This window comes from Pterocles gutturalis, unplaced genomic scaffold, assembly GCF_000699245.1.
Source record: "Pterocles gutturalis isolate BGI_N339 unplaced genomic scaffold, ASM69924v1 scaffold5209, whole genome shotgun sequence".
In the NCBI taxonomy this organism is placed as follows: Eukaryota; Metazoa; Chordata; class Aves; order Pterocliformes; family Pteroclidae; genus Pterocles; species Pterocles gutturalis.
This window is the reverse complement of record NW_010130538.1, coordinates 28,601-41,898: the sequence shown is the minus strand read 5'-3', so window position 1 is coordinate 41,898 and position 13,298 is coordinate 28,601. Positions and strand designations below refer to the sequence as shown.

General features: G+C 36.1%; 1 protein-coding gene across 1 annotated transcript in view; it reads left to right on the top strand.

Annotated features, from left to right (window-relative positions):
* Positions 1-13,298, top strand: part of LOC104466733 (protein diaphanous homolog 2-like) — a gene marked incomplete at its 3' end in the record, with an annotated part of 57,816 nt that overhangs the window by 24,088 nt on the left and 20,430 nt on the right. Inside the window, exon 7 of the mRNA XM_010080258.1 lies at positions 11,589-11,713. Coding sequence (XP_010078560.1) covers positions 11,589-11,713 — 125 coding nt within the window. The remainder of the gene's footprint in view (positions 1-11,588; positions 11,714-13,298) is intronic.

The following is a 13,298-nucleotide window of genomic DNA, read 5'->3' as shown; positions in this document are numbered from 1 at the left end:
TTTTAACAAATAGCAGATAAAGCATAAAACTGGATTTTAATATGAAAAGGTCAATGGGATTAGATGAACTGCTCATGTATGTACTAAAATTTTCAATAATCTGATATTAGGTGTAATAAAAAATTTGTTCTCTTTAAAGATGTAAGATCAACTTAGCGGTTTATGAAAAGCAAAAACAAATTAGGAAACAGTTTTATTCTGGAAAGTATAAGCAAAGGTCAAACTGATTAACTATCAAGAGATTATTGGAAAAGCGTTCCTTCTTGCTTGAAGCAGACTGTATGAAAGGATAACCAATTAAAAAAATAACAAAGACATTGTGACAAACTGAATTCTTTGAAGTGGTATTCACTTTACCTTCCCCCAGTCTGCAGTGTTTGCCTCTTGTTCCCCTGCAGCTGAAACTATGCAAAGCCTTTACACATTTTTCTGCCTTGTTTACGTTGTTTGTATTTCATGTGCTGCTTTTCATGATATTTTTTTCTTATCATCTTACAATCTGTGATTTTATTAAACACCTGCCAAATTCCCATCCCTTTCTGCAGATTCAATCAAGCAAAACTTCAAAACAAAAATGAGAGGTACCTTACTAAAGTCAAATAGCAAGTTTGGGGTTTCTAGACAAGATAATATTGTAAAAAGTGTAACTGAGATTTCCTTAGAAAAGATATGTAGTTTTTAATTCGAGTCTCCTGTGGTTGTCAAGCCTCCTAGAAATCATAAAAGTAAATATTTAACATGTAAAATTAAGAGGATAAACATTACCTATATATTTTTAATAACAGCTCAGTTTCATCTTTTAAAAGAGCGACAGTTGTAAGTCACAGCTCATGGTTTATCCATTGTGCCTGTATTTAAGCTAAAGCATAACCGTGTCTGCATCAGTTGACCATCGTGTCCAGCTCCTCCTCAGTTTAACAGTTCTTAGTCCATTTATATTACCTGCTTGCTTTGTCTGCCAGGAGTGGGAGTTGCTGGGCTGTGTAGAGTCATATGAAGTTTTGTGAGCTTGTGTTGCTCCCACTGGTGTTTACTTCAGAAACAAATGGATCTAGAATGCTGTTGTGTGCAGTCAGCCATTGGCCATTCTATATGTTCTGCTGGCGTGCTGGAAGGTAAAGATACCCTCTCTGTATAGACAGTATGGGCTTTGGGTCTAGCTGAGCAGTTATGTAGGACTCCCTAGAACAGCTAAACTCCAAGCGCAGGGCTGAGCTTAACTGCAAATGCAGCATAGATAAGAGTCTCGTTCAGAAGTAATGAAGGTTTTTTCCAGTGCTTAACATACAGAATTCTGTGCTGATGTGAAGGTATGGCACTTAATAATTCTTTTAAAGTATGGTTAAAAGCAAACACAGAGCATTCGGAGTAAAATCAAGTGAAAGATGCCTTGGGGTGTGTGTGAATTATGTCTGTGTAGTAGACTAGAAAGTACTAATAGCAGGAGCACAGATTTCTCACTCGTGTTGACACAACAGATTTATTTCTTTAATTTGCAAGCATATGGTTCTGACAGTTGAGGCATCTCTCTAGAAGGGACATTAGCAGTCAGAAGCACTGTAGAATGCAAATATGTGTATACTTAATATATTATTACACTGTAAGAAAACACTCATTTTTAAATTCTGTACAGGTACTTCACTGTGATTTAATGCCATAATTTTAGAGCGGGAAAATATTTTAAAACGTTCTGTGCCATTATTGCTTTGAAGTATAACAATTTGAAACATGCTCGTAAGTAGCAGTCATTTTTCTGTCAAACAAAAGTTTTATAGTTCGTTGCAGTAGAAGAAGCTGTGTTTTTACAAAGAAATCTGCAATATTTTCCACCTTGCACAGTTTGAATTGCTGAAACAGATTTTGCCCAATCTGGCACGTTAGTGAGTATAAAATAGACAATGCCTTCTGGCGTGAGAAATTTAATGCCTGCATCTGTGACTCTTCTCTCCATAATAGAATATGAAGTTGGCATTTTGCATCATAATCAAAAGTCAATCTTGCACTGTATGGTGACTTCTGTCATTCTTTTCATTCACATAAACTGCAATATTGAAATGTCAGAAACTCTCTGCATGTGTTTTTCTCAATGTAGTAAATACACAGTTAGGTATGTAAAAACCACAAGACTTTTTTCTCTAGTAACACTCCTGTGTTTGCATATAGCATTGCCATATTGATGGTAGCTTGTGCATCATCTCATTAAACGTTTTCAACAGACGTGTTCTTCTTCATGGACAAGCATCAGTGAGGAAGACAGAGAAGCAAAAATTTCCCTGGATAGATTTTTGTGTTGTAGTTCCAAGGTGCAATTTCTGAAAGAGATCCTGTTGGAGACTCAGTAGGATTCTGGATTGGCTTACACTCTGCAAAATTGCGTACTAAATTTTTCCAGTCTGTGAAGACTTTGAGGATTTATTTAGTTGCTGTCTTCTGATGTGTAATAAACGGTATGGAAAATCACGGGAGTTCTGAATTCTGAAGCTGCATTTTGAAGCTACAATGTGGATTCTACATTAAAGTTATTTTGTATGGCATGCATTTCAAGGATCCACTTTTCTTCCTGAAGTGTAAATATCAAGGGCAAAATTAAAGAATAGCCCAAATGACTCTCATGGGCTGTTGCTTATTAAAGAAATTAAAACCTTTAAGTATTTCTGACTGTAGTTGAGCCAATTCAGCTTTGAAAACTGTTCTAAATGACTTCTCAAATTATGTCATCCAGTTAGAGTTCCTTAATACAAGCCACTAGAGAGAGGTGAATGCTACAAAACAGCACTTACTTCTTTCTTTTCCTCCTTATCTGTTCTTGAATTTGCACTTTCATTGATGTAAGAAAGGTTCTTATACCTCTAGGAGCACAGCTTGCACTTCAGTTAATGGGAACAACCCAACTCCTGCTACAAGTTGAGAGCCTGAAGGGAGGTCTGTTGGATCAAGTTGCTCAACACCTTCTCTAGTGAGTTTTTAGTAACAATAGATAGAGAAGGAGCAAAGCTTTAGTAATACAACCTTTCTTTGTATTCCTGACTTTCTGCAATTTTTGCACACGTGCATCACTGAATGCAGAGTGCTCTAGCTGCTTCACAGTGAATTGCAGCGTGTGTGTCGGTTCGATGTATGAACCAAGCAAAGTCGGACTGTGGAGAAGTAGTGATAGTAAAAAATACAGTAAAATATACACAGCAGAACATAAGGTGTTCAGTTAACACTTCCAAATCTGCAATTAATAGAACAGAGAAGTCCAGTCACTTCTTTCCTTTGCCTTACTTGCAATTTGCAGTATGCCTTTGCCATGATGTTTTGCTTCAATATGGTCATTTAATCAACTTCAGTATGCTCATGAAATTAACTCAATTTCTGAGATCTTGAAAGACATTTGTAATTAAATTAACATTCAAGTAAGGTGAGTTTCCAGAGTGGTCTGGAGGAGATGTCCGTATTGCCAGAAGGGTGCTGCTGGACACAGTGCTGTTCTCACTGATCGCCTTTAATACTTCTGGTTCTGTTTCTGAAGTTGAGACATCTGCTTTCTAAAAGACGTTTATCTGTTGTATGAAAAGTCAGTTCACATTCAACTGATAAAGATATTCTGCTACGTACTATTGCTTACAGTTTACTCATAGTGAGGGACACCTGAAAATTTATGTGAAGACTGGTATTGGGAAGTGAGTTCAGATACAGGAGGAGTTGTCACACGCAGAATTCCTGCAGGTCGCGAAAATGAGCGTAACACTTCTCAGAACTCTACCAGAGAGAATCTTATGGGCTCAGAGAGTTTCTTCTTTTTCAGAAAACTGGTCTTTTGCTGCCAATTAATTTGACCTTAAGAAGTAAACAATTTTGAGTCAGTAATGAGCTGGATAATACGACCTGTCCAAAGAAAGGAAGGGATTTTGTGTTCCAGTCTATCACTGATGAGATCAATGTTTTTGTACCGTGCTGTGCGTTGGAAAGGAGTTTTAACAACGGGCTTCTGTCGATAGTGACAGTGGTAATGCATTTTGGGCTCCTGGTGCACTCTTTGTCCATTTAAAATTGATTCTTAATGGCCTAATAACTTGTGTTATGTGCATGAGAATTACTCTTTTATTCTTACAGCCTGTACGTAGACACATAATTGCTGGAACTGAGAGAAGCAGATTCGTTCCCTAAACCAGAGTACAGTTCTGTATGTACGTTGATATTGAATATAAGCTGCCCACAAAATTTGCTTTTTGTTCTGGGGATGTATTAGTGTTTCAGGATTATGAGTGCTGTTTGTAATTTCCTCAGCTCCAGAGGAGAGAAGATGACACGCTGCTCATGACGTTCCTGATTTTAGGCCTAACAAGCAATGTTTGTTTTTTTTTTTTTCCCCCCCACTATCTCACTTGTCAAGGCAAGCTTGTTAATGGCATTTGCACTTCAGTGCGTGTAATATTTAAATTAAATTTCCTCACTTTAGATGGCTGTTATTGTTATTCTGAGAAGCCAAAAATCTGTTCATAGTTGGTATCTGAAATTTGTTTTTTATAACTTCTCAGCTTGTGTGGTATAGTTTTTTCCAGATGTGTGTTTAAAATGTCATCCTTTTCTTAAATTGTATCAGATGTATCTGTTTTCCTTCTGTGATAAAACATATGAGAATGTCATATACGCTTGTATTGTGATGATTTTAGGTCTTGATCACATTTGAAACTGTGACCTTTCTTTGGTCTGGTGGAGTGTTTTGGTTTTTTTTTTTCCCTCTGATTAGGATTGTTAAGTCTCCTTTCTCTCTATAGATGGAGAACAATATTGCAATCTAGAGCTTGCATCATTAATACATGCCTCATTAAACATCATCTTGGTCTTTTTTTTTTTTTATATAATTGCTGTCTTTAGTCTGAATCTCTCATTAAACTCTAAAGCCAAGAGCTACTTGGGGCTGGACTTGTTACAAGGTGCTCTTACCTTAAAATTGTGGTTCACCTCTGCTGGCAAATGGTCAGAACAATAGAATCAATGCACAACTGCTTTATCTTTGGTTAACGAAGGTAATGATTTTGCTGTACAAGTCTGAAATTGATACAGCATAGCTGTGTCATTGTCTTCCTTCACCATTCTATAGCAATGTTGTGATAAAGCAACTAAAATTTGGAGACCCTGCTGGTGAATGAAACCTTAGCATGCAAATTAGAAGTACAAATGCACATCTGTGTGTGAAATGTACGTGTTAAAAACTCTGTTTTAAAGCTTTTTCAAATTACGTGTTTTAATTTGCAGCATGTTGTTATAAAATATAAACAAAACATTACCATTTGGACAGAGTTTTTGTTTTTACTGAACTTTGAAAGATTTGTCGAAAAATGTGTGGAATACTTAGGAAAAAAGTGTTTCATGCATGATGTATTGACTGTTAAGCATAAGTCATCTGTGTCAGAAAACTTACCCTTCTTTGGAAGATGATGATGATGATGTGCCCTAGGTAGGTAGGATACTCTCTAATATTCCCCCTTTGATCCAAAGCTGTTTAAACCTTCACTCCCAAGCATTTCTAAGACTTGTTTTGAGCTCATGGATGTAATAGTAATTTCTTTTGCTATATTTGGGGTTCTGCTTTGAAATTTAGTTACTGTTGGCCTGAGAATGTACTTTTCAGTACTACTTCTTCACTTTTATTTAGATCATGCTAAAAACACATGGAGTTTGTTTGGAAAGAAGAGTGTTTGCTTGTAATAGGCTTGGTTGGATGTGGCCTTAAGAGTTTGTCTGATCCCACCTGTCTTGACTGTTCATCTAGTTTCTTCTTTAGGACTTCCAATGATTAAGTTCAGTATCTTTCCTGGGAAAAATATTTCAAGAGTTATTTTTACTGTTGGAGTTGGTTCTCAGTCTATGACACTACTATGCAGTGAAGACCTAGTTTCTGATAAGGGAGATAACGCATATGATATCTGCTTTTTTTTTTTCTCTCCCCTGGTCTGATATTCAGGAGGAATTATGACCAAAGCCATATCTGTACCATGCTTTTCAGAGTCGTTCTTTTAATGCTGGATTGCATTGCTAATGTGTTCTTCTAATGCTGGATTTACCTTTTTAGCACAATGGCGTATCTGTATAGCAATGTGATTGTTCATACTTTGTATCCTGTAGACAGTATAGCTGTGTTAGGGAAGATTTCTGCTAGCAACAGTGACATGTTAATTGCTTGAGCAATAACACGTTAGGGGAGATGTAGTGCTTTCAACTCTGGAAGCTGTTGAGCCGTGAAGCTTCATGTATGGGTGGTTTTGTGTGATATTGGTGTACTGTGGTATGTATCACAGATTCATATATGTGCTTGTATGTGTGCACACATATAAGCGTATGTATACATGCCTGTAAGAGGTACATCTTATGGTATACCTGTATCACAAAAAATACATCTGTGAACATATGCATATACATATATAATTGTGAGATCTATTTATCAGGGCATATGTACATATATACACGCACATTTAACATACAGGCGTACTCTGCGATACACATGCAGCGTGGTACTCAGAATCCTCAAGCAGGCTGCAGCAGCGCTCTTCACCTAACTGCAACAGAACATTGAATCTCTTGATAAATATACACTTACTTAGTGGTACAAATTGAGTAATCAATGATTGGAATTCCTGCAGGTTACATACTTGTTCATCCATTTCCCCTCAAACTGTTTGTGCGAAAAGACTACTTCCAGCTGCCCTCAGGCAATAAGAGATAAATAAACATGAATATGCTCAGAACGTCATTATGGTACAAATACTGTCTAGACTTACAAATCCACTAGTTCATTTGCTTCATATAGACTTGCTTTTGCTTACTGAAGTCACTTATGTCGTTGGTTTTCACTTTAGAGTTTTTACGAAACGTTGACGTGGTCATCCCTGTTTTGCATCATGATGCAAAACACAATTCACAGATGCTATGAACTGATGATGCAAGAGACACTGCCCCTAATCAAAGCATATTATTTCACCTCTCATTATAGGGGAGGACTCCAAGGCTGGCGCAATCTTATTTTGGAAAGGATTAGTCTGTCCTTTGGTACTATTACTGTATTACTGTAAATATAAAATGCTCAGGGGACTGTGGGGACTCGCTAGCATTTAACATTAACATGAGATTAACTGCTTTTGGCATTTTTCTAGGACTAAAGTGGTCTATCAGGCATTCACTAAGCCTTCCTTAGCATGTAGTATGTGCAACTGCTTTCTCCCAAATAAGTGGATGGGATTTTTTTTTTTTTTACAGAGGAGGAATTAATATAGGGAAAATAGTAAAGTGAAAAAAAATTCACCTTTACTATCAAAATGATATTGTGACTTCTCTTCAGTGACCATGGATTTCTATTGTAAATAAATAATAATACACAAAATCTTTTAATCAGTCTTAGATTTAATGATGCACGATGAACTGAGCTTCATTCAGTATTTGTGCAGAGAGAATATTGATAAATCTAGGTGCTTATATTAATCTTCCACTGACATGAAAAATAATCTGACAATGTTTTAATTATGCATAACTTTATATTCTCCTTGTTTATATTAGTCCTGTATGTTAATAGTACTTCTGTGCAGTAATGCTTTACTTAATGAAAACATACATGTTTAATTTCTCATGTTGGATGTTTTTCCTCTGTCTCATAAGTCCTTTTTTTTACAGAGGTTTGAGGTGCACATGCTGAAGATGCTGTATTTATTTCAGTCTTAAGAGTGGGAGCAGCTCTCTGCAAGCCGGCCTCTTCTTATTGCTAAATAAGGGGCTGGTCAGATGCAGTTTAGCACAGATTCAGAAATCCTGCCGCCTTTTTTCCTCTCTTTGTCCTTGGAGTTGGGTCCGTATATAGGTTTTGGGGTTTATGTCTTTTTTGACTTAAGGCATGAGGATGTGCTAAGCGCCCAGTGGCTCACACAGCCTGATGCTCTGTCTGGTGCTGGGAACAAGATTCGCTGTTTGCGGAGAGTGTTGCAGTTCCTGCAGTCTGAGAACCTGTGTGGATGGTGGGGGAAACAGAGAGGTATTAAGTTTTACATCCCCACCTATTCCTTTTGGTATCTGTTTATGGAGTTGCTGCATATGACTCTGCATAATCCTTTTCTGAACTTGTTCATGCCAGCTGCCTCTACTATTCCTTGTGTCAGCAAATTTGACTTAAGATCTTTTCATTTCTTAAACTTTCACATTTCTTAAATGCTGACCTTTCCACCACGGATGGGCTCCTAATTCTCTTAGGAAACTGTGAGGGTGGTGAGGTGGATTGTTTATTGCTGTTGATTTATTTTACTTTTGAAATGCAGCAAGTATTTTACTTTTGCTGCTAGTACAGGGAAATGTCCAGGCTTCTTGTTGGCTCCTTCCTTTCTTTGGGACTGCTCATTCTCATTCTAGGTTGTGTGGGGGTTAGGAAAGGTTTTTTTTCTGGTTGCTGTTGCTGGTGGGTTTTTTTTCTTTTGTCCTTTTTTTTTTTTAATCTTTGCCTCATTGTTTCTGTCTTGAAATTGGGTATTTGTGAACTGGGTTGAGTTGGTTGCTCTGCTCTCCTGCAACATTAAGTGGGATAGTATTGTAAATGCTGCTGCAGGGAAGATTTGTAGACTAGTTCTACTAGGATGCGTAATTTTCCTGTGGCATGATGGGCAAATCGAAGGCGAACAAGCCTTTTTTGTCTTGTGATCTCCAGCTTTGAGGAATATAGTGATAGAGACAGTCTAGTATGTGTGTTTGTGGAATGGTTTGTTTCCCTGCAAGTAGAGTTTGTGCTTTCATAAACTAAAACCTCACAAGACTTCTAAGAAATTTACATGGTTTTCCCTGAAAGAATAGAAGGCATTCATGTTGCCTCCTCTTCACATTACTGAAGTAGTAAATTTCTAATAAACTGATTTATGGGAGGAAATGTGGATTTTTTACTATAGTTTATATATATGTATATGTTTCCTGTTACATAGTCTTTTTAAGCTTGTCTTGCAGAACAACAGCTTCATAAATGGTTTGAACAGAAACTTGTACATTTGCATGGGCTAGGCAGAAAAAAAAGTGAATGGAAATATATATTCTACAATTTTTTTTTTATAATTCAGTGTGAATATAGAAGTTAGTTATGGAAAGCACAGCTTTTGAATGCGGCCTTACTTGAATAGAGTTCCTTCGTACTTTCGGAGTCAGTACACACCTAATCTGTGCTGTTTTCTGAACTTAGTTTTATAAAACAGAGTTACTGAGAACACTTTTCTTCCATTTCAGTCACAGAGGCTGAGACTTCTTGTTTGTCGTTGCTTGCTGAATTTCTTTGCACTTTTAATAAATTTCAGACAAAAAACAAGTCCTACTCTTGCTAAGGGGTCACACATTTAAATATTTTCAAATTGCTGAAAACATTTAAACTTTATCTGTTATGTTGCCTCTTTACTTACCAGCTGCTGTTCTTTGTACCAACAAAATTGCCATTTGCATCTAATTTATTTTTCAGTTCTAGCATTTTACTTCACTGCTGTTTGTCTCCCTATCTAACTACATAACAGCCTATAAAAATATTATAGTGATTCAGGTTCTTCAGTTCAAGCAGAAGTGTGTGCTCTTTTTCTGACAGTAATATCCAATGATTAAACTAATGCAGCCATAACCTAAAAGCTTTGATAATGTTCATTATTCAAACTGCTTCAGTGGTTGATTTCAAGGTTAACTCCTAAATGTTAATAGCTACAAGGATGCTGTGGTCACTATAGATTTATCTTTTTTTTCTCCCTGTTGAGTTAAGCTTAAAAAGCTGTTTCACTATAACTTTAAGATTACATGACTAGTGGTTCCTTTGGTACCCAGCATAAAATAGATAAAATTGAAAAGAAAATCAAGATTATGCCTGTGATAGACAGCTGTATTGGTGCCTTATGTATTTGAACGTGCTTGTGAGAAGTTAAATCAGTGGTATTATGGCTAAGTTGTTACTTACAACAAACGTAGAATTGATTTTGTTCTGGGAATAGCTTCCTTATTTACAGGATTCTTATTTCTTATATACATCTTGAATCCAATTCCTGCGAGTGTTTAATCTCACATAGTCACAGCACAATTTTTGAAATTACAAGGAAATAGGAAAATAAACCATTCTTTTGAAAATACTCTATGCAGCTTTTGGACAAATGGCTTACTGTCAAAATATAATAAAAAGCAGAAACTCCTTTAAAAAAAACAGTCATGCTTATCTCGGCTGCACAAAAAATCCCTGGGTTAGCTGGGAGTCAGATTTCCAGTGTTAGCTTTGTAGACTAGCTGCCTGCAGTCAGTGAAGAGCATTGACTTGGCCAGCTACTGAAGAGTAGATAATGTGCTGGATGTTCTCGTCTCTGGTTCCACATATCAAAAGTTATTTGTGGCACCATCTTTTTAAGAACTGAACAGGTTTATATGGACTGTCACTAAAGACTAAGTAGGTTGTAGAGTATAAATCGCCTTTGAAACAAAGTATATTTGAAATAATCTGTAGTCAGTTTGGAGGAAGGAGGTGAAATGGTGCAAATGTTGCAGTGCCCTTTGGGGAACGGTGGTGTTGAGATTGTCTGCTGGTTCTTAAAAGCACGTATTTGTAAACTAGGCAAGAGGAGACAGAACAGAAGATAGAGTGTGGTTCTGAAGTGCATCTTTATATTGTGAGGAAGTGATTGTCAAACCACTCCTATGAAGAAATTGAGAATGATAAGTGGACTTTATGGATTATGTCATAAAAGAAACTGGACCCATAATATTGAGTTTTAATACTGCAGTTTGACCTGGGGCTTCTCTACAGAGACCCTGTCGCTTTTCATCTAGTTCTGGAATTTCTTTGTGGTATGCTATTGCTTCACCTTCAAAATTGGGATGTCATGATTTCCAGTGGAGGTTTCTCTCATCATGTATCAATTCGAGGTTGTTTAATACAAATTACAGAAGTACTGGTTTGCATTAAAATAGCATATGACAGAATAAGCAGTGTTTCTTTAGAGGAGCATTTTTTTACTTTTTTTTTTTTTTGTGAGGTACTGTGAGTCATTTAGTTCTTTTCTTAATTATCAGTAGCTTTTATTATTCAGAATTACCTTTAATGTTAACAGGGGGTTTCACAGATGTTGGTTTCTAGAAATCAGTTTAATTTCAGTAAAAGAAAAATATTTGATCTCTTCTCCATGCCTATTCCTTAAATCATTTCTGTAACAGGGTACGTGCGTTAATAAGATCATTCATTTAACCAAGTACATGCATTAATAAGGTAAAATCTCTTTGAACCTTAGATACTTTTTAATCTTTGAATTAGATTTAAAAGAATGAAATATTAGAATTTTTACCAATAAATTTAAATAGAAATTGAATAATTTGAACTAATGGTGCAATTAAGTGGTGACATTTCAACATTAAATATGATGATTTAGTATATTACATTAGATATTTTCACTTAATTTTTATGAAGAGTAGGATTTTTATGAGCAGTAATTCAGAAAAGTGTGAGTCTACTTAATGGAATAATTCTCCTTAAGATTATTTACGCTGACATTGTTTTTTTCTGCCTCTGATACCCTTTCTGGAATCTGGAAGCTTTTTACTCATTGTCATATTTTTTTTCTTAGTTTCAGCCCAGACTCTGAAGAGCAACCTTGATTCAATGAACCATCAGATCCAGCGCCTAGAAAATGACATTAAGAATTTCCCTAAAACACAAGATGAACATGATAAGTTTGTAGAAAAGATGAGCATATCCTTTTTACGTGTCTTCGTTGGGGATCTGAACATTCTGATCGTATGGTTAAGTATTTACAACACTTGAAAATATGTTTTTAGTTTCTTCTTCCAGTCTTTGGCACAGAGAAAAGCATGAACATGGTGAACGTAAAAAAAAAAAAAAAAAAAGTACAACTTAAAACATTTGTCATCGGACTTCCAAGGGGAAGATGGCTTTCTTGAAGGAAGTAGTTATAATGACCAGTCATAAAGATAGGAGTATGGGGTTTTTTCCCTTGAAGAATGGTATTTAATGGTAATTGCCAAATCATTTCAATCTAGAAATCTGTCAGCAGTATTGTTAAGAGCATTTACTAATTTACCTTTGGATGTGTTGTTTTTTTGAAGAGAGGAGTATTAATTTTGTTAATGGTTTTTATTTATTTTTTAACAGATCATTTTAGAGAAAAAATATTTATATTTTTTGTATTCAAGAGTGACTTGTCCTTTTATTTCTGTAGGGAATAGAGACTGTAGGTTCTTCAAGCACTTGTAAGTAAATCTGTAGGGGAATACCATATGATGTCTGTCTAGCCTGTTTTCCCTCTGAAATTTTCGTGTATCCAGCTTTACATTTGCTCAGAAGTGTAAAGTAACAAGTGTAGTATGCTGTAGAGGCAAGAAGCTCACAAAACTGTGAGAAAGACTAAGCAAAAGTCCTTTTTTTCTTAAAATAAATTTGCAGGTTTTTATTTTGCAGAAAGCATATTTCTGTATATATGGAAGTATTCAGAGTATGGTTCATAGCCAAGTCCAAGGCATTTTGTGCATTTATAGAAGCTCAGATAATTCATGTGACATCTGTTCTTTATTACTTCAACCAGACAGAAGTAATTTTTCAAAGGTAAAAGAAAAAAAATCTAGAGCCATTTGTAGCTGCTCATCACATTAGTAAGTGGATGAAATGAAAAGGTTCTCCTAACTACCATGTATTTGGCAAGTAAGGTTTAGCGGGATTAACCATCTGAACAGATTCAGTGACAGAAATTCATGAGAAGATATTAAGTATCTTCTCTGTATGGATTTATTTTAAGTTTCTGACAAGACTGCAGAAAAGTAGCTTAAGGGAGACGACTCATGACTAAGTGGAAAATTGTTTCTTGTTACTTACATATTCTCCTCCACTTTGTCTTGTTTGCAAGGTTAAGAGACTTGCTAGTAATCACACTTATCAGTTCTGCTATTAAAAAAAAAAGCTTATTATTTCCCTGAAATACATTAACATCAGAAAATCTTAACAGTATTGCCTTGTAATTGTCCCTTGCCTTGTCATCGCGTGCATGGGCTGCATACCTTCATGGAAGCCCCACTTTTGTTTAGAAATGACACCAAGACATTGAAATGCACCTTTTGTAACCGTGTTTTCTTGTTAAGCTTGGCAGCTCTGTTTTACAGGCTTTATACATTATTTTTCAGTTGTGTTGAGTAAGTACTTTGCCAGTTGTTGTTTTGCTACCTATGTATTTACTGTACTTATAGAAGTGATTTGCCTCGCTCAAGTGATTCGGTGAGAGCCCAGCAGGTGATGTGTACCTCTTTCTGCTCTGCAGTTTACCACC